At 44.5% G+C, this 20,761-nt stretch overlaps 2 protein-coding genes across 4 annotated transcripts in view; one reads left to right on the top strand and one right to left on the bottom strand.

Annotated features, from left to right (window-relative positions):
* Nucleotides 1-17,053, top strand: part of asap1b (ArfGAP with SH3 domain, ankyrin repeat and PH domain 1b) — a 59,604-nt gene extending 42,551 nt beyond the window's left edge. For 2 of the 3 annotated variants that reach the window (XM_010885533.5, XM_010885532.5), the window contains 15 exons: nt 1,433-1,605; nt 6,340-6,473; nt 6,636-6,727; nt 7,254-7,440; nt 8,530-8,615; nt 9,333-9,448; nt 9,596-9,663; nt 10,482-10,589; nt 10,857-11,085; nt 13,268-13,405; nt 14,189-14,267; nt 14,396-14,460; nt 14,575-15,071; nt 15,278-15,400; nt 15,662-17,053. In XM_010885533.5, the coding sequence (XP_010883835.1) occupies nt 1,433-1,605; nt 6,340-6,473; nt 6,636-6,727; nt 7,254-7,440; nt 8,530-8,615; nt 9,333-9,448; nt 9,596-9,663; nt 10,482-10,589; nt 10,857-11,085; nt 13,268-13,405; nt 14,189-14,267; nt 14,396-14,460; nt 14,575-15,071; nt 15,278-15,400; nt 15,662-15,736 (2,170 nt within the window). In that variant the 3' untranslated portion in view covers nt 15,737-17,053. Of the gene's footprint in view, nt 1-1,432; nt 1,606-6,339; nt 6,474-6,635; nt 6,728-7,253; nt 7,441-8,529; nt 8,616-9,332; nt 9,449-9,595; nt 9,664-10,481; nt 10,590-10,856; nt 11,086-12,437; nt 12,507-13,267; nt 13,406-14,188; nt 14,268-14,395; nt 14,461-14,574; nt 15,072-15,277; nt 15,401-15,661 lie in introns of all 3 variants that reach the window. The other variant, XM_010885534.5, reaches the window with a different exon arrangement.
* A 422-nt stretch (nt 17,054-17,475) lies between these two features.
* Nucleotides 17,476-20,194, bottom strand: si:dkey-37o8.1 (uncharacterized protein LOC407641 homolog). Its single transcript, XM_010885535.5, has 7 exons — nt 19,729-20,194; nt 19,467-19,646; nt 19,066-19,362; nt 18,839-18,989; nt 18,506-18,762; nt 18,096-18,330; nt 17,476-17,812 (listed from the first exon to the last, which is right to left on the bottom strand). Exons 1-7 carry the CDS (start codon nt 19,870-19,872, stop codon nt 17,700-17,702), a joined length of 1,377 nt encoding a protein of 458 aa, XP_010883837.1. The 5' UTR covers nt 19,873-20,194; the 3' UTR covers nt 17,476-17,699.
* Between the last annotated feature and the right edge of the window lie 567 nt (nt 20,195-20,761).

Genomic DNA, 20,761 nt, shown 5'->3' with positions numbered 1-20,761 from the left:
ACCCGCTGTTTAATTTGCGTAGTGGTTAAAAACACAGTCTGCCACAAAGGAAACCGCAGATCAAATTCAGGCAGAGCAACCACATTCATCCCTTCTAATTGCGGGCTGGCACAATTAGGCTTTTCTGGTTCTTTTTCTTGTGCTGAATGGCCTTTCTGTTTGTTTTCTGATTTAAAAGTATATATCAGTTTCAAAAACAATTGTGATTTGAAATTAACAGTGAAATAAAGAATTATGGAAATGAAATACTTTAATCAATTTCAATTTATTTAAAAAAAACAATGTGAGTTTTTGAAGAAAATGCCAAGGTTGCCAATACTTTTGGCCATGAGTGTAGATCCTATAATACGTACTTCGACCGATAAAAATAAATTGGTGCTAAATTATTTCTATTTGACCAACAAACATGGAAACAGTTTTTGTTGCTAGGGGGAAAAACCCCTCTGTACCCTCAGAATAGACAAGATTTAATACCAAAGTAATCTAAACTGGAGGAACAATCATCGGTAACAGGTGGAATCAGTCAAATCGCTAATGGATTGGAGTACTACAGAAAAATATTTTGTTTTTGTATGATTTAATCATCTATTAAATAATTAAACATTCTGAAAGTTGCAGTAAGTTTTTGCCTTCCAACAAATCTTAAAATATTTTCTACCAAAAACGTGTTAATGGTTCTTGCCAACAAAATTGATTCTTCCGATCAAAATGTTTATTGATACCCTATCCCTTTTTCTAAGAGGGTCCACTAAATGCAAACATATATACCTTTTTCTTTCCTTTCCAAAAAAGTCGAAAAGGGAGGTTTTGAGTGAGGAGCAGAAGGGTTAAAATTAAGAGATCACTGTAAATTGAAAGCTTTTGCTCCTCACTCAAAACTTTCCTTTTCAACTTTTTTGGTAAGGAAAGAAAAAGGTGCAGTGGTCTCTTAATTTTTTCCAGAGCTGTATGTGTTGTGTTGTGTGTTTTTGTGTATGTGTTTGTGTAGCTGGATCTCAGTGCTGACCAACAGTTAGGAGGAATCCCTAAACATGTTGTGTGTGTGTGTGTGTGTGTGTAGATGGATCTCAGTGCTGACCAACAGTTAGGAGGAATCCCTAAACATGTTGTGTGTGTGTGTGTGTGTGTGTGTAGATGGATCTCAGTGCTGACCAACAGTTAGGAGGAATCCCTAAACATGTTGTGTGTGTGTGTGTGTGTGTGTGTGTGTGTGTAGATGGATCTCAGTGCTGACCAACAGTTAGGAGGAATCCCTAAACATGTTGTGTGTGTGTGTGTGTGTGTAGATGGATCTCGGTGCTGACCAACAGTAAGGAGGAAGCCCTAAACATGTTGTGTGTGTGTGTATGTGTGTAGATGGATCTCTGTGCTGACCAACAGTAAGGAGGAAGCCCTAAACATGTTGTGTGTGTGTGTGTGTGTGTGTGTGTAGCTGGATCTCGGTGCTGACCAACAGTAAGGAGGAAGCCCTAAACATGGCGTTCCAGGGTGGAGAGGATGGAGGAGGCGGAGGAGAGGACGGCCTGGAGGATCTGACAAAAGCCATCATAGAGGACGTGCTGCGCATGCCTGGCAACGAAGTCTGCTGTGACTGTGGAGCTTCAGGTACATTGTATTGTTGGCTAATGTCTGGATAATGTCTCTTAGACCTGTCCAGACACTGTTGGTGGAATTGCCTGTTAAAATTTTTACTCTGAAGCTTGATGCACTTTCTGACAGTATTGATTTCAGTTAATCTAGTTCAACCACAATTCTGGATACACTCTGAATATAATAGCCCTATAAAACTATGCTACAACTATGGATTTTCATTTAGAAAGAATCAGAGTTTAGTTATGTTAGCTTTTCTTTTAAAAATGAGTATTCAGGTGGCCTCCCCTCATCAAGTGTATTGTTATTTCAGCTTTATGATCTGTGGGAGCACATTTGTGACCTTTTCTCCAAATAGGCTACTCTTTAACTGTTTTGCCTTCAGGGTACAACCAAACAAACATGTTATTTTATCAGAATTCTTTATTTCCAGTACTCTCTCGATAGGAGTCATATGTCAATAGTCTGTAGAGATGACACAAAATCAAAATGCCAGTTTAGCAGTGTGAATCATAAAAGAAAAGCGCATCTTTGCAGCTATAACCTAAAGATAATCATATGTCCATAGCCCAAGCTAATGTTCCTTTAAAGGGTTATTAAGAATGTATTAATAAATCTTTATTTAATTTAATTGTTATTGTTTTTTATATAAATGTAAGCTTTTGAAAATTCTTTCAATAGAAAATAGTACAAAAAGATAATAGTACTGTGGATATAAAAAGTCTCAACACCCCTGTTAAAAAGCCAGGAGCTTGTGATGTAAAAGAATGAGACAAAGATAAATCATGTCAAAACGTGTTCCACTTTTAATGTGACCTATTTCGTGAACAATTAAATTGAAAAACAAACTGAAATCTTTGAGGGGGGAAAATAAAAAACTCACAATAACCTGGTTGCATAAGTGTGCACACCCTTAAACTCATACTTTGTTGAAGCACCTTTTGATTTTATTACAGCACTCAGTCTTTTTGGGTAGGAGTCTATTAGCATGGCACATCTTGAAGTGGCAATATGTGCCCACTCTTTTTTGCAAAAGCGCTCAAAATCTGTCAGATTGGGAGGACATCTCCTGTACACAGCCCTCTTCAGATCACCCCACAGATGTTCAATTGGATTCAGGTCTGGGCTCTGGCTGGGCCATTCCAAAACGTTAATCTTCTTCTGGTGAAGCGATACTTTTGTGGATTTGGATGTGTGCTTTGGGTTGTTGTCGTGCTGAAAGGTGAACTTAATTCCCTCCATCCTGACTAAGGCCCTGATTCCAGCTGAAGAAAAACAGCCCCAAAGCATGATGCTGCCACCACCATCCTCACTGTGGGTATGGTGTTCTTTGGGGGATGTGCAGTGTTGTTTTTGCGCCAAACATACCTTTTGGAATTATGGCCAAAAAGTTCAACCTTGGTTTCATCAGACCATTACACATTTTCCCACGTGCTTTTGGGTGACTTGATGTTTGTTTTTGCAAACTTCAGCTGGGCTTAAACGTTTTTCTTTGTAAGAAAAGGCTTCCATCTTGCCACCCTACCCCATAGCCCATTCATATGAAGATTACGGGAGATTGTTGTCACATATAGCACACAGCCAGTACTTGCCAGAAATTCCTGCAGTTTTAATGTTGCTGTAGGCCTCTTGGAAGCCTCCCTGACCGGTTTTCTTCTCGTCTTTTCATAAATTTTGGAGGGACGTCCAGTTCTTGGTTATGTCTCTGTTGTGCCATATTTTCTCCACTTGATGATGACTGTCTTCACTGTGTTCCATGGTATATCAAATGCTTTGGAAATTATTTTGTACCTTTCCCCTGACTGATATCTTTCAACAATGAGATCTGTCTGATGCTTTGAAAGCTCTCTGTGGACCATGGCTTTTGCTCTGAGATGCAAAAATCTGGAAAATCCTAGAAGAACAGCTGAACTTTATTTGTGATTAATCAGAGTCACTTTAAATGATGGCAGGTGAGTAATGACTTCTATTTAACATGAGTTTGAATGTGATTGGTTAATTCTGAATACAGCCACATACCCAGTTATAAGAGGGTGTGCACACTTATGCAACCAGGTTATTGTAAGGTTTTTATTTTTCATTCCCCCCCCTCAATTGAATTGTTCACATTGTAGGTCACATTAAAAGTGGGAAAAGTTCTGACATGATTTATCTTTGTTTCCTTCCTTTACATCACAAAAACCTGGCATTTTCACAGTGGTGTGTAGACTTTTTATATCCACTGTACATAAAGTACCTATTAGCAATGGTATATTGGCCATTTTACACACACACTTTTGTTTGGTATGGCTTAGTTACAGTACAGTGCCCTGCAAAAGTATCCAAATGATTTCCTTGTTTTGTCTTACAAATATTTCCCAACATAAAACCAATATAATAAAGTTTTTGTGTCAGTGTTTTAAAATAAATAAAACAGATATTATAAAATATCAAACAGATATATAATATCCAACATCTTAATGTGTGATTTGCAATTCATTAATATGAGGGGTCAGGGGCTTGAATACTTTTGCAAAGCACTGCATAAACTGGGTGGTTCAAATCCTGTAGGCTGATTGGCTGAAAGCCGGGGTACATTAAAACAGTTAGGCATGAATGGGTGTGGTATATATCCAATATATCACTGCTATGAGTTGTTCTTAGGCATAACGTACGGCAGTGTGCCTGGATACAACACTAGGCCATAGTATATTGACACTGATCTAAAATGTTCAGTGAATCAAACCACACAGTTTATAAAATACCCTATTCAACTGGAATGACTTCATATTACATTTAGCTGTTCTAATTGAGTTGGTAACCAGTTTATAGTAGCAGTTAGGTTTCCTGGAGGTTTGTTATATATTTCCAATATACCACTACTATATCCAGGCAATTTGCAATGTATGCCTAAAACAGCTCTTAGCTGTGGTACATTGGCCATGTTCCACATCATCTCGTGCCTTATTGCTTAAATATACCACTTTGTTCTAACTCACCGCTCACCTTGTCATGAGCGAAGACTCCCCTTTAAACTCATACGTTCCTAAAGACTCCAACATCTTCAAGATGGGCCCTCAGAACTCACCGCTCAGCCCGACATCAATCCACTCCACTCTCCTGCCATGGCCGCCCTCTGTCACTAGTAACCTGAGATACGTGGTGTGGCTTTAACCAAACAAACAGCAAAGTGGTGTCCCGGGGCCCTTCTGTATTATTGTATTCAAGTGGTTTTTGCCCCCCCCCCCCCACCCCCCCCCCCCCCCCCCCCCGTCCTCCAATCTGCCTCCCTCCCCCGCACACCCACCACGCTGTAAAAACAGACATTCAGCACTACCCAGAGCAGATACTCCCTTGCATTTTGACTTTTCCAACACGCGCCCGTGGCCTCGTTAATCCCCCATCCGCCCCAGTCAGCATAAACACGCAGGGGCCAATGGGCGGAGCGAGTAGACCGGCCAGCAAAATGGAAATAGTCAGCCGTTTGTTGCGGGACCGTAATTATATCACGATGTTGCGTAATCTACACGCACGCACGCACGCACACACACACTGACCCCAGGTGCGTCACACAAGGGCGAACAAAAAGCGTGCACCCGTTTGGGTCCCCGAGGACCAGGACGAACATAGCAGTAGCGTCAGCGGGACCACGAGATGGCTCGAATGTGAGCTTGTGAACTGCTCGGCTTGTGTAAGCAGCTCCTTTCAAACCACGCTGTAAACCACGCATGTCAAATGCAGCTCTGTGTAGAAGCATCAGTGAGAAAATATTTTCTGGTGTTCTCACCCCGACCTGTGCCTACCCTTTTTGCAGGCAGTATATCTGAATAATTGTGTTTGATTGTTTTGCCCCCACTGAAAGCATTCAGCAAGCCCATCAAGCGAAGTCCTGTCAAATCCTGTCACGCTAGCTAACCTAATGGTTAACAGTACTAAGCTATTTGTAAAAATAGTGCCTCTACATCTGCTTAGCTGCGTAGGTCTCTCGGGCTCAATATCTGGCTGGGTTTAAGCCTCCTTAAGTTGCATCACTCAGGCCTGGCTGTGGTGTCAGTCGCTGTTTACATTTGAGGGGTTTACGAGGAAAAGCCCAAAGCCTCTCTAGGCCTTGACCACATGGCTCAGTATGATGTCGGAGCATGTTCAGGCATTCTGCTCGACACTGAATGATGCAATGTTTTCTAGCTGCTAAGCTCTGTTAGTAGTGTGGCTGGTGGCCCTAAAGTTGTCCGATGCCCTCTAGTGGTGTGGGCTGAGACCTGCCTCTCACATAGCCCTGGGTTGTATTCATTAGAACACACTGTCCCAAATGGGAAAGAAAGTTGATATTTCAATACATTCAAATGTATGCTAATGGGAGACACATTTTAAAACATTTTATGTGTATGTTTTTTTAGGATTCAAGTATCTTATATGATAGAATTATCTAAATGCTTTATCCCCTTTTTTCTGTACTTACAAATGTATGCATTTACAATACTTAAATGTTAGCATAAATACTAATTAAGTTGAATTAAATATATTTAATTTCTAATTATATGAAGTATATTTTTTTCTATTTGCAGTCTGTTTTCTTTAGTTCAATGTGAAATGACTATGGCCATTAAATTACATGCTGCCTTAGTGCTAATTATATTACCAATGCAATCCCATTACTGTTTTGGATTCAAATGTACACTGTTGTTTTATGGTACAGTCAGTACAATACATTTTGTGCCACAAAATGGAGGCTCTCTAACCTGAATATACTATGTATGCCTTTGCTCTTAGATCCAAAATGGCTGTCCACTAACCTGGGCATCCTGACCTGCATAGAGTGCTCTGGCATCCACCGGGAGATGGGAGTGCACATCTCACGCATCCAATCCATGGAGCTAGATAAGCTAGGCACTTCTGAACTCTTGGTGAGTAAATAAATACAAATGTTTGGTAAACATTATATTTAATGTTATTTTCCCCCACTGTAAATGAGGACACAAAATAGATTTAACGCTAGGTTACAAGTCAATAACTCTTGACTACAAAGTGAGTATAAATATTAGCCAGGTTTTTCTCTTCTTTTCCAGCTGGCCAAGAACGTGGGGAACAGTAGTTTCAATGAAATCATGGAGGGAAACATTCCTAGTCTCTCAGCAAAGCCCACTCCTTCAAGTGATATGTGAGTCGTACTCAGCTTCATCAACAAAAACAAAATGATTTCCTTAGAAACTAGAAGCTCCAAAGAATTGTCAGTAACATTTAACTTACCACTTGACATAAATGGAAGCAGATGTTTGTTTTAACTGATGCGGATACTGGAAGAAAAAGCCAGATATGTAGCAAATGGACAACAGGAATATCCTGGCAACAGGAATACTAAATCAGCCATCTTGGTCAGGAAAACATTCATGCTACACTGCAAAAAAAAAATTTGGAGGAGATATTTGCTTGAAATAAGTGAATTCATCTGCCAATGGAACAAGACATTAAGACAATTACACAATATTCAAGGCATATTTTCTAAAAAGAAACGTTATATTCTAGCTTGTTAAGAAAACTTTACCTTATTTTAAGGATGGTTCGATTTTTCAACCTGAAAACCAGTTTAATATACTTGATGAGAGAGATGTTTTGCAGAGTAAAGCGGCTCCAGCATTCTAAAGCCATTCTCTGCGTTCTCCTCCCTCTGTCCTGCCCTTCTACAGGACAGTGAGGAAGGAGTTCATCAATGCTAAGTATGTGGACCACAAGTTTGCACGGAAGACCTGTACGTCTTCGGCAGCTAAGACCATCGAGCTGTGCGAGGCTGTCAAGTCCAGGGACCTGCTCTCTCTCATCCAGGTTTACGCCGAGGGGGTGGAGCTAATGGAGCCCCTCCCTGAGGGGGGGCAGGTGAGTCTGACCTCTGATTTTATGGACATCCCATCCAATCGGTTCATTCGTTAAGCATCTCCCATGAGTGCGGATCTTGGATCGTGTCCGTGTTATCGTATTCGTTATGATCCAACAGAAATGTCAAACCGAGTCCGCTCAGGGTTTTCGCCACCCCTTTAATGGGCAATGTCGGACAAGGCACGAATCCCGGTGCTGTCCTCCCCCCCACCACGTAGCACTGCGGCGTGCTCTCAGAAGTACCCCGTTAGGAACAGTGGCCAGCGATGAGTCACTGACTTATTGAAGGCAGACGGAGATTGCAGCCCTGCCGGACACAACTAATATCTAATACAGTCCTGTCAGTGTCTTCAGCAGACAATAAATATGTCAGTGCCAGCCTGCATCCCAAATCATGCCACATTCCCTTAAAAGTAGTGCGATATTAAGGGAATAGGGTTACATTTGTGAGGTGGTCTGCCTTTAGCGGACGGTATTTCAGTAGCCCCACACACAGAAGGTATGACAGGAATACACAATCAAGTAGCCAAAAGGTTAGCTTAGCCAGTTCTGGGGCAGACTTATAGCGATTGGAATTGAGTGTCAGTCTGTGTGCTTTCCATAGAGCACGTTTCCATGGAGATGTAAGCAGTGACGTGGCTAGAGCTGTCTTGTTCAATAAAAAGGAGACAGGGAGACACTTGATGCTGTTTGACGATAACAATTTGATACACCAACTCGATACACCTTACAATGGCAAGTGTAAGGAATGTGAGCGCGGAAGTAGTTCCCCCATGACCTGTGAGCTGGCCTTTCTTCATATTGAGAATGAACTTATTTAGACTAAATCTGGACACAAAATTTGTTTCGCTGTCTGTTAATAACGGTATTGAAAATTCTCTCTGTCATTGAAATGTCCCCATAACACTTGCAGCCTTGCCCGGGACGACGACGACGCTGTTTTAGAAGCCATTTTGTCTACTGCAGCCTCTTTAAATGCTGTAAGAGAAAGAGAGAGAGAAAAGAAGCAGAGAATGGATGCTGCCTGCTGTTCCTCGAATTGACTAGGAAGTGTCTTATGTGTTTGTTGTATGCCATCGCCCCCTTCAGGAGGCTGGAGAGACTGCGCTCCACTACTCGGTGCGCACGGCCGACCAGACAACCCTGCACCTAGTGGACTTCCTTGTGCAGAACAGGTAAAATGAACAACGATGGTCAATGTGAAACTGGAGGTAGACATATTATCCAAAACAGGCTACCCTACAATTACGCTAATGTCAAATGGGATATGGAATGCGGCGGAATTACCACATTCTAAGCTGCAGTTGTGCCCACACGGATGACAGCATAAACAGCAATTGCGCCATTTTGTCGGGGGAAAAATGTTAATTGTACGACTTTTGATAATAGCTAGACAGAAGATGGTATTCTCTCCTTGCCTCTCAGCCACTGCAGGACGGCAAGAAGCAGAGCAAAGCTCAGCACAGCTTAGATTCCCACAAGGCAGAAAGAATTGGGTCAGGCAGCCACTTGTTCTCCTCCTTAATATATTCCTCCCTGTCTTTTCAATTGTTTCCTCCCGGGTTTCGCTGCCCCCTCAGGCGCCGCGTCACCGGGAAATGGCGTCTCCTCATTAATTAATAGGTCTACCTTCACCATTTCACGCGTGCATTCGCAAATTGGCATAATTGTTACCCGTTCGGGAATAGATGAAAGCTCGACCGACTACTCACTTCGAGATAGTGTACTGGAAAATATTTCATTGTCGTCCGTAGTTAAAAATAGGAATTCCTGAGGTTGTTGTGTTCCTCAAGGCAGCTCGTGCGATGTAAGCGCGTGTGGGTTAATGTCACGCCTTCACCTCTGTAAAGAATGGCCACCGTGACCTTTGACATGACGCATGTGTTTGTCAGTGGGAACCTGGATAAGCAGACGGACTGGGGCAACACTGCCTTGCACTACTGCTGCATGTATGAGAAACCAGAATGCCTGAAACTACTGCTGAGAGGCAAACCAGCCACTGACATCAGTGAGTTAAACACACACAAACACACACAAACACACACACACACACACAGTCTTGAATTAGTTAATATTGTGCTTCTTCTTTTGGCTAATCTAAATGGATTGCTTTGCACGCATAAATGTGTCAGACTCCAGTGTATTGTTCTTTTAGCCAATCAGAACGGTGAGACGGCTCTGGATGTTGCCAGGCGAATGAAGAACAGCCAGTGCGAGGAAGCAGTAAGTATCTCGTTGGAACATGAGCAAGTGTGTTTCATATTCACAATACCTGTGTGTTTGGCTATGAGGACTCATTTCGTTATTTGATAGGAACACTCAAAGATGGATTTTTGCTGTTTGTTCAAGTAGTAACGTATCTATATCTGATGTATGGATAATGTAGATCAAAGGCACGTCTTGACCCACTCATTTTGGACACTAGATGGCAGCAGCCAAATGCCTACCGTAGAGATGGTTAGAGGACCTAGAACTAGGAGAAAACACAAGCGGGCTAGTGTGGATATTGCCATTGAAGGCAGGGCCGGTTCTTGGCATAAACGGTCGATAAGGGTCCCCGATGACTAGGAGGCACCCAACCGCTAGGGATCCCACGACCACTAGGGGAGAGGGGACCCCTAATCAAATTTTGCTTAGGGCCCCCCTAAAGGCTAGAACCGCTACTGGTTCAAGGCCTTTTCCATTTCATTGTAGTCATTGGCTGATCCCTCCTGGTTGATCAACTTCAACCTGGTCAACCATGCTGACATGTACTGTACACAGATATACCAACTGGCATTTGGGGAAATTAGGAAATTCATCAGAAGTTCCAGGAATTTCACAATCTTTATGATTGTCACTGTAGCAGAAAACAGATTTTGCCATCAGGGATATGGAATATATGAAAACCTAATTTAAGGGGTGATACTAATTCGATTTAATCTATCCATTGTGGTAGAGATCTAGTTATAATCCAGTTCCCATCTGCCGACTTGGTCTGCAGGCTAAAATGTTCATTGAACTTTGAAAACCCCCCTTCCTGTAACTCTTGTCCTTCCTAGCTGGTGCAGGCTGAAGCGGGGAAGTTTTACCCTCACGTTCACGTGGAGTACGAATGGAGCCTGAGGCTTGAGGAGATGGATGAGAGCGATGACGACCTGGATGACAAGGTCAGACTGCAGGTTCACACGCGTCTAGACGTGCTGCGCAAATACTGCCGCCGATCCCCCGCAGACATCGATGCACGATCTGGCTTAGATAAGGGAAGTCTGACCCCTAGTTTACAGTCAGTGAAATGCGTTTTACCTCAGCGGTTGTCATAAAGCGCATGAGCAGATCCTCAGCCTGAAACCCTCGAGGAGCAAGCGATGTTGAGAAACGGACACTCTTCCAAGTTTATCTTGTGTGTCTCACCTTGGTGTTGTCTTCCCCTGCAGCCCAGTCCCATAAAGAAGGAGCGCTCCCCGCGGCCCCAGAGCTTCTGCCACTCCTCCAGCCTGTCTCCCCACGACAAGCTGTCCCTGCCTGGCTTCATCAGTCCCCGGGACAAGCAGCAGCGCATGTCCTACAGCGCCTTCACCAACCAGATGTACTCCGCCTCCACCGACCTCACTTCCTCCCCCGTGGCCGACGCCCCGCCCCTGCCCCCCAGGAACCAGGGAAAAGGTGAGGACCCATTTGAGACTGGCCGAGGCCATAGACCCACTCAGTGTAGGGTTAAGCTGACCCCAGACTTGGGCAAAACAACATCTATGGTGAACGAAATGATTAAGGGAGATGATTATTATTTGCATACTGAAACACTCTAAAGTGACTTTGAAACTATTAGCAATTGATTGATTGTAAAAATGTGTTTTTACATGTACACCTCAACATTAGGTCTTTCTGTCAACCTTAAAAGTTAGCCCACCCCTGCCACATTCACTGATCTAGGGTCAGGTTGGCATTTTCCCCACTAATGGTGACGTTTTTTATTGGCAGAGAGAATGCTGATGCACTGATGTTAATGCAAATGACCACCTGAAATGCAAATTTCCTAAAGGTTATGTGGCCAGTATGGAAACTTGCACGGGTTCCTAAGTTAACCACATGCTCAGGAATAATACAATAATCCCATTACCAAATAGTGTTTTCATTACACATGTCAGTACATTTCCTGACAGGATCAGCTCTTTCCTCTTCCAACTTTAAACACACACACCCACACACACCCTTGAGAGGAATGCAATTTGTCAACACGTCGATCAGTGGGTCGTAAAGACAGCTTATACAAGCAAGGCTCCTGGAGAAAAGGATGGCTTCGGGGAAGAGGGGGGGGACACACACCACTATGTACAAATACACACTTTGTTCTGCGTCCCAAATATCACCCTATGTGCGGTGGTACGCTCTTTTACCCTGGAGCCCTGTGGTCATCAACGCGGTCTTACAGTGTACAAACACAGTCCCGGAGGCCAACAGCGCCGTCAGCACAATCATAATGAACCATGACACCCCTCCCTGAAGTCAGGAGTTCAGACGCCAACACTCACACCCCAGTTAACTCCTTGCCGCTCTCGCTACAATACAGCGCTTTGTTGATGCCCCGAGTGTGTTTCCACGACCTCCTTACTGTAGGCCACATTGTTGACCCTGACAGCGGAGTGGGGAAGAAAACGCCGGCTTCTCCTCACACATGAGATTAACTGTTCTTCCCCCCCCCTTGGTGTAGAGGCTTTCTCGCCCTTCAGGCATTCGCTGGTGTAGATTCTCCTCTCTTGCTTGTCACTGATAACATTTCATCGGATGCTTTACGCCAGCTCCGTCTCAAATGACAACCTCTTCCTTATGTGGTGTCCTACTTTTGGATTCCCACGTAGGGTTCCAGTGAAATGTAGCGCGCACTGCGCAGAGAAAAAAAAAAGGGTCATTTCAGTCGCAGCTCTGAAGTGTGTGGGAGAAGCTCAACACGGATTCTCTCCCACCTTCTTCTCTCTCTCTCTCGCTCTCTCTTTTTTTTTCTCTTCTTTCTCTTCCAGCTCCACACTTGGCTTTCCTCAGCTCTCACTCGCACTACGCGACTCTGGCTGGCACTCGACCATACATCCGTGAATATCCTGTTTTTACATCCCCCCCCCCGTTGTGTGTCTTCTCCATATTTCCCTGCTTTCTGGTGGCACTTCAACCCAAAAAAAAATTGGGTGGCGGCATCTTAACAGATTAACAGTGCCACCGCAAAAGTGTGGTTAATGATTATCCGCTGTCTGGCGATGTTATCACCGTTTGTGATGTGTCGCCCCCTCTGAGATGTGAAGTGCAATCAAAGCTGATCCAGGTCATGTCCTAAATGGCTACATATTTCTATACGTAGTGCACTGCTTTTGACCACGGTCAATTGGGACCTTAAGGCAGTGCAATAAATATGACAGAATATGTGGCCAATTTGGATGGGGACCTCTCCTTTCTGACTGGCTGAGTTCTCTATTAGCTATAGTGTTTTAGGTTCTTTTTCCAGGCTTAAAACGGACCTGGACTGGGATTGGTGAGTCTGAAAAACTCAGGGAGCGTGTCGGCTGCAGCCTAACCGAACACACACGCAGAACACGCCCGAAAGAGCACATGCGCACGCGCCACACACACGCCCTTCGTTCTTTTCTTCTCTGTGTCTCCGTCTGGCCGATCTGTTGGTGTTTTACTCTCATCGATGTTGTCTATCTTCCCCACGTTGTAGTGCGGTTCCCGACTGTGAGACTCTTCCCCCTCAACTACCCCCCCTCCCCCCTTCCTGTTTGGTATCCCAGGTGGCAGAATGAATGACATGTGGCTCGTCCATTCACCGCACGTGTTTTGTATGTCGTCACTCCTCCAGCTCCTCCCTCCGCCCTAACCCCCGGGGGCAGCTCCACCCTGTCCAAGAAGAGGCCTCCGCCCCCTCCCCCCGGACACAAACGCACCCTGTCCGACCCGCCCAGCCCGCTCTCCCACAGTAGAGGGGGCATATCCGGGGGTGAGTCCTCCCACGGTGGGCTAGGCCCGTCTGAATAGTTTGGCTGTGTCGGTAGCTAGAAACGGGCACAGTCCTCAGTCCATTGAAAGGTCCTGAAGGGTCTCAGTGAGCACAGGCTTTTTTTTTGTCCAAGCGAGAACTAACGGACAATGCCGAAAGGTGGTTCGGTCTTATTGCCTGCCCACACTGAGGCTCTGCAGGACCAAAGTGCCCCATCTTTGGCCCAGTGGGAGTGTAAACCAGAGTGCGCCATCGTTGGCCCAGTGGGAGTGTAAACCAGAGGGCTTCGGGGCTATTACCGTTTTTTGAGGGGCTGGAAACCCCTCGTAAGTATAACCGTCGCATGTCAGATCATTCCTGTTGTCTTGATCATTCAGTCTTCTCTGTGGTGTTGTTTTTTTTCTCATTGTGAAACACAAACATCACATTGACATTCAGTGAGACAATGGGCTGAAACACCATTAGCATGGTGTGAAATGAAAATGGTAGCTAATGGAAAGCTCAGCCGAACATCCCCCCCTCCCCCCACCAGTTGAGAAATTGCATGTTTGGGTAGTTTGAGCTGCTCTTACAGCAGTTATTTGTATATAATATATAATACTGTGATTTCAATTTCAAACAATATTGCTATTTATTTTAAAATGATGACTATTTATAAAATATTATACATTTGATTAAACACACCAACTATGTTTATCTGAAGGGACCTTTTTGGGACTATGACCCAATGTATAGGCACGGAGCAACATATGTCCTTCCCTCACAATCGTTTCGATATTATAGGAAGTGATTCCACTCCTCCACCTGCAAACAAGATGTCACCTTTATCCAACAAGTTTGAGGGCATTCCGCAACAGCAAAGGTAGACAGACAATGTTAATTGGATGCCGGTTTAATAATGCATGTTCCTTGGTATTTTTTAAGAATACTGTTTGCACCTGAGAGTAAACAACTAATTATCCTGTTTCATTAACATTACCATATTTTCAGCACTACTTCTAGCAACACAAAGTCAACACTTGGTCCAAGAGTTTTACCCAAACTACCTCAGAAAGGTACGTTGAATGGGGAGTAGCGATCTATAAAAAATGATAGGTAGGAAAGCCCCATTTCAGAGCCTTAGAGACCCATCTGTTCAGTATTGTACCTGTAACTTGTTCCTCCTGTAGTGGCACTGCGCAAGATTGACACCATACACCCGTCAATGGACAAACCCGGCCTGCCAATGGAGGTGCTCCAGAAATCCCCTCCAGGACCTGAATGCCTAACGAAAGCCATCCTACCTGACAAGCCCCAGCTAATAGACCTTCCCCCCAAACCGCAGCCATCTGACCTGCCCCCAAAACCTGGAGAACTGCCTCCCAAGCCCCAGCTCTCCGACCTCCCGCCCAAACCGCAGTTAGGGGACCTACCTCCCAAACCCCAGCTCAAAGACCTACCACCCAAGCCTCAGCTCTCCCAAGATGGACATCCGAAACCAGGGCTGGCTGATCTGCCAAGTCCGAGACCATCCCCCGGAGAGCCTGCACCCAAGCCGCCGGAATCACCGGCGACCAATCAGCAAGCAGAGCGGGATAGCCCGTCCCCTCAGGGCAGCGAAGACACCAATGGGAGCCCAGCCTGCGCTCCAGAGACACCAGTACCCTTGCCCAGGAAGATCAACACGGTAAAGTTCACTCAGGGCACACTTTATAGACCAAAGGGCAGTTCTGGTGTCACTGACTCATATCTGGGTAGTCCTGAAAACGATACTTGGCTCCTGCTGGTGGGTTGTGTTTTGGCGGGAAACACTGAAATGTTTTGCCCCGTTCCGCATCTCGACGACTTGTTCCTCCGGGCGATTTGGTCACCTTTGTTTGTCCGACTGTCTAGGTGAAGACCAAATCTCGGCGGGTGAAGACCATCTACGACTGTCAGGCGGACAACGACGACGAGCTGACGTTTGTGGAAGGAGAGGTGATCATAGTGACGGGGGAGGAGGACGGCGAGTGGTGGGTGAGTAACCAGCTCACCCGGCATTATCTCAACCTAGTTTTAGCCCAGCAGGCCCTCTGCAGTTGCAGTACCCTATTTTTCGACTTGCAGGTCCACTGGGGTTAGCTTACCCACAGGTCCTGCCCGGCAGGCTCAGGGTTGAGAGTCAACACTAGTCCCAACTTCATTATTGCTCTCGTAGTCAATAAAATACGTGAGCACAGCTACACGTCCGGTGTCATTCTCCCCGACTCTCATTTGTCTCTCCCCGCTTCCTTTCAGATTGGCCACATCGAAGGACAGCCGCAGAGGAAAGGGGTGTTTCCAATGTCCTTTGTCCACATCCTAAGTGACTGACAGCCAGACGAGGCTTGCACTAAGGCTTCTGCCCCCTCCCACTCCGCCCCTCCCCCAGAAGCGCCCTGTGTACTGTAAATAACTACTGGAACAACCTGAAATGAAAACCTGTGTTCTTAAGAAAACAAAAACGACAAAATGAAGAAACCCAAGTAGGCTCAGTTTTCCACTGGATGCTGAGCACATCCGTGTTGTAAATAAAACCTGTGTATTCTCCCCCTGACCAGTATTATCTTAACCTTAGAGCACGGCATATGGCTGCCGGAGCCTTTTAAAACCTAGCACTTACCCAGAAGTCTATGTTTATGCTGTTATTGTGTATATATGTATGTATATATATTTCTGTGCGTGTGTGTGTGTGTGTGTGTGTGTGTGAGTGCGTGTATAGACATGTTTTATTGCACAAACATGTACGAGCGGACGTGTTCGCTGCCTGCCAGATAACCGAGTATCGGGGACAGCCGTGGAATTTGATCCGTACTCATTTTACCGGTCATCACTGATATCGTCGCTCGCAGTTCTGAACGGGGGCCGGATAAGTCGACGGACTGTGAAAGAGATCATGTCACTAGTCTCACCGCTTCCTCCTCGCACGCCACGTTACGACAGAAGAGGCACAATCCCAAGAGTCATGTGTCTCCGACTGAAAACCTACCAACTCACCCGAGGATGAAATATGTATTCATTCAAAGTGTTTCCTTGTTCTCAGTCGCTGTGTGTACACCTATTAGGACTGTTTTACAGCTGCTACTGTATGGTGGAATATCAAACCCCTGTGAAAGGTCACAGGTCACCAGTAGTTTACCCTTAATGACATTACTGTGTGACAAGTCATCTCCACTCTGTAGGTCTTACTGTGCATGGTGTTTAAAATGACTGGATTTGTGCAGAGTGCTGTTTAAAAAAAATACAACTCAACTCAGGGTTTGAAGAACCACTTCTGATAGCCACTAACACGTCTGAGCTCAGTCTAAGCAATAATTGGTGAACAATCCGATGGCCTAGGGCGAGATGACAAATGACATTTCAAACTTAATTTCATGAGATGAAGACCACAACAGTTAAGAAACTAAATGTAGCCAATGTGGATATATAATCTATCCCAAAAGAGGCAGTCAAAGCAGAATGTTAAGTTTGCCTGTCAGTGCTATCCTTAGAAAGCTGAATAATTTTGGACGACAGGTCACTGCAAATAAAGGAAGTTGGATTGATGTACTTTCACTCCATTGACACGTCCCTCTGGTTTACAACCCCATGTAAAGGTATAGCTACCCCAGTCATTCCATTGTATTAATAAAAGTGTTTTGTTGTAATTCATTTGCTTTGTATGTGAATCAGTTTCAATGACTATCAAGTTGCAGGTTAAGAAACTGGTGTACTTGGGAACCAGGGTTATGAAGCACTGGGTAAAAATGAAGGGCTTACCCCAGAGCACACAGGACTGCAGCCATGAGTGAAATATTACATGTAGAAGCTTGGCTATCACAAACCAAGGTAGACATGATTTACCGCAAGTCTTAGTCAAACAATTGAACTAGGAACAATATTGTCAAGCCATTCATTATCACAAACATTGACGGCTGGTTATTTGACAATCTTCACAGCTCTAATTTCTGGGGAAAGGTGCACACTTTCACACAAAGGTCATGTGATGTCAGGGTGGTCTTCAGTTAACCAGCGCACAGCTTTTTAAGCATGCCAAAGGCAGAATTCATGAGTCTCATTCATGTACACTCAAGTCATTTTGAGAGGACTTTTATTTCAGTCAGAAGCTCTTGCACATTCTCACACCAGTCTAAAACACAACAGGCCATTCAATTTAAGTCATTCCAGATGAGTCAAATCTAGAAGCCACTTCATTCCCAAAACAAAATAAAGTATTACAATGCTAAAATTATATACAAACAATAGGCAACTTAATGCTTTATCTTCAAAGCGCTTCATACAGAACTAACAAATGTATTTATTTTGAAACTTGGCCTTTCTGTGCATGCTTCTTTGAACCTTGGTCCTTGTCAACTGATTTAATAACTCCCACAGCAACCGTCTGCTTTAGGTCCCTCGCTGCAAAACGACCTAGAGGAAGGAACACATGGAGAACAAGTTACTTGTATTGTAAGAAGCAGTCAGCCCTCGCTGTGGAGCGCATCTGGTGAACAAGCAGCCATATCAGAATACCAGACCTACTCAGGACGCAAAATCAATCTGCTTTGATGGAAAAAGTATAACATGTGCTAGTAAAACAATGATCTAAAACCCACAAAACTGTAGCCAGAGACTGGTTTAGCCTTCAGACAGAGGGTAAGATTAAAAGCCCTATTCAGCAGTAAGGGTTGCCGGCTTGAGACAAGTGAAGTACCCAGAGGGGGGTATGTGAAGAAGCTCTCCACACAGAGGGGCTTGTTGGGGACCATCTTGACAGTGGCACCGTCGCCAGACTGCAAGGTCTGAGGGAGGTCCTCAAGTTTCTTCCCAGTGCGCCGGTCAATCTTCTCCCGCAGCTCAGCAAAGCGGCAGGTCACATGGGTGGTATGGCAGTCCATCACAGGAGAGTAGCCGGTCTTGATTTTGCCAGGATGGTTTAGGATTATGAGCTGCAAGAAAACAAAACTCTAAAATTGCTGTAGAGTACACCAGAGACCTCAGCAAGTAGTTATCAAGGCACCAAGGTTCAGGAGACAAACGACATCTCCCCACAGCATACAGTAATGTGGCTTAATGAGAAAACACTACATTTTCTATGTTACGATAGCAATGTCATATGCACACCTGGGCCACGAAGCTGTTGACATCAGAGGGAGGGTCATGCTGAGAATTGCCAGCCACGTCACCACGGCGGAGGTTCTTAACTGCCACGTTCTTGATGTTGAAGCCCACATTGTGGCCAGGCCCGGCCTTCTGCATACCCTGGTGGTGCATCTCAATGGACTTCACCTCTGCAGTCAGTTTAGCTGGAGAGAACGTAAGGATCATGCCAGGCTCCAGAATGCCGGTCTCAATCTTGCCCACTGGAACAGTGCCAACTCCTGCATTGGGAACAAACACATGGGCTCAAACTAACTTCAAAATGGATGGGCGCCAACACCACGTGCCATCACTTACCGCCGATCTTGTAAACATCCTGCAATGGGAGCCTTAATGGTTTGTTGGCAATGCGCACTGGTGGATAAATCGAGTCCAGAACTTCCAGGAGAGTAGCCCCGTTCACATTTCCCTCCCGTCTCTTGACCTTCCAACCTTTGAACCAGGGCATCTACAAGAGGGTTAGTGCAAGACAGCAGTTCTGCTCAGATGTGCTCAAGTGATGACAACAGCAAACAAGCACTCACTTTCTGAGATGGGGCAAGCATGTTTTCCCCAGTCCAGCCTGAGACTGGAACAAACGGCACAGCAGTGTGGTCATAGCCAATTTTTTTAAGGAAGACATTCACACTTTGGACCACTTCGCCAAATCGCTTCTGATCATATGGCGGTTCAGTCAGATCCATCTTGTTCACTACAACAATGATCTGTTTGACACCAAGCGTATAAGCAAGCAATGCATGTTCCCTGGTCTGCCCATTCCTGGAGATGCCAGCCTCAAACTCCCCTTTAGCAGCAGACACCACAAGGAGGGCAACATCAGCCTTAAAACAGAACAGCAAACAAAGGCATAAGGTTAGGTAACCAACAATTCACACTTAACTGTGCAAATACCCATAAAACTGCTGTAAGGTAATGAGCAGCTTACCTGTGATGTCCCAGTAATCATGTTCTTGATGAAGTCACGATGTCCTGGAGCATCAATTATTGTGATAGTGTATTTATTGGTGTTGAATTTCAATAGAGAAATGTCAATGGTGATACCTCGCTCCCTCTCAGCTTTCAGTTTGTCCAGTACCCATGCATATTTGAAGGAACTTTTGCCCAACTGTAGTATAGGAAATTAAGTTATGTCGTGTCCAATACCATCCAATACACATTGCTCCAGTTTATATGTAGTGGTTACTAACCTGGGCAGCAGCCTTCTCAAACTTCTCGATTGTCCTTGGGTCCACACCGCCGCATTTGTAGACGAGGTGACCTGTGGTGGTTGACTTCCCACTGTCAACGTGGCCTATGATGACCACGTTTACATGGGCTCTTTCCTTCCCCATTTTCAAATAAACTTAGTTTAAAGCTATAGCTGAGGCAAATAAACCTATGTATCGTTGTAATACTCACGTTTAGTAATTTTAACCCTGTCCAAATGAACTGCTGTAGAATTCAGGTGCAATTATATAGGTTGGGCTGTACTAATGTTTGATTGAAGTCAGGTGCGTGCACCAATTGACGTAGCCATCAATAAGCGTATCTGAATTAGGCCAAGCGAATGCGACTCATTTCTTTGTCCCTTCACATATCAAGCGTGATTATTCAGGTGAAAGCAGAAGCACAGTCACAATTTCAAACGTGACATGTCGCCTAGTTTTTGAAGGCAAAGGAAAAAGGGACGTATTTCTAACAGTTGTCTTATCTACTCCTGTAGCTATACCTTTTGTTTTTTGTTGTAAAGAAAACTGCGTAAATAAAAAGATTTTATCAAATACATCGATACCATATCACTTAAAATATGAAGACCATAGCCTGCATTCAATTAATTAATTGTACAGTTTAGCCCAGTGGTTCCCAACTACGGTCCTCAAGTACCCCAAACAGTACACATTTTCATTGTATCCCCAGCCAAGCACAGCTGATTCAACTTGTCAACTCATTATCAGGCTCTCGTTGAGTTGAACTGGGTGTACTTGTCTTGGGCTACAACAAAAATGTGTGCGGTTGGGTGGTACTCTAGGACCGGAGTTTTGAAACCACTGGTTTAGCCTACATTCATTGACATGGAATTGAAATGTACTTGCCGTCTCAATATTTTCTTTCCATTTCTTACAATAAACTAGTACATTGGACTTGAGGTGTTCTAAACATGGTTTCACCCCAAACAATTTTCTTTTCATTTTAGGCTATTTCGTAAAAATGTTTATACATATGTTTTGCGTATCAAGCAAG

The sequence above is a fragment of the Esox lucius genome, chromosome 21 (genome assembly GCF_011004845.1).
Source record: "Esox lucius isolate fEsoLuc1 chromosome 21, fEsoLuc1.pri, whole genome shotgun sequence".
NCBI classification, from domain to species: domain Eukaryota; kingdom Metazoa; phylum Chordata; class Actinopteri; order Esociformes; family Esocidae; genus Esox; species Esox lucius.
Note: the sequence above shows the minus strand (reverse complement) of the source record. Positions and strands in the feature narration are given on the sequence as shown.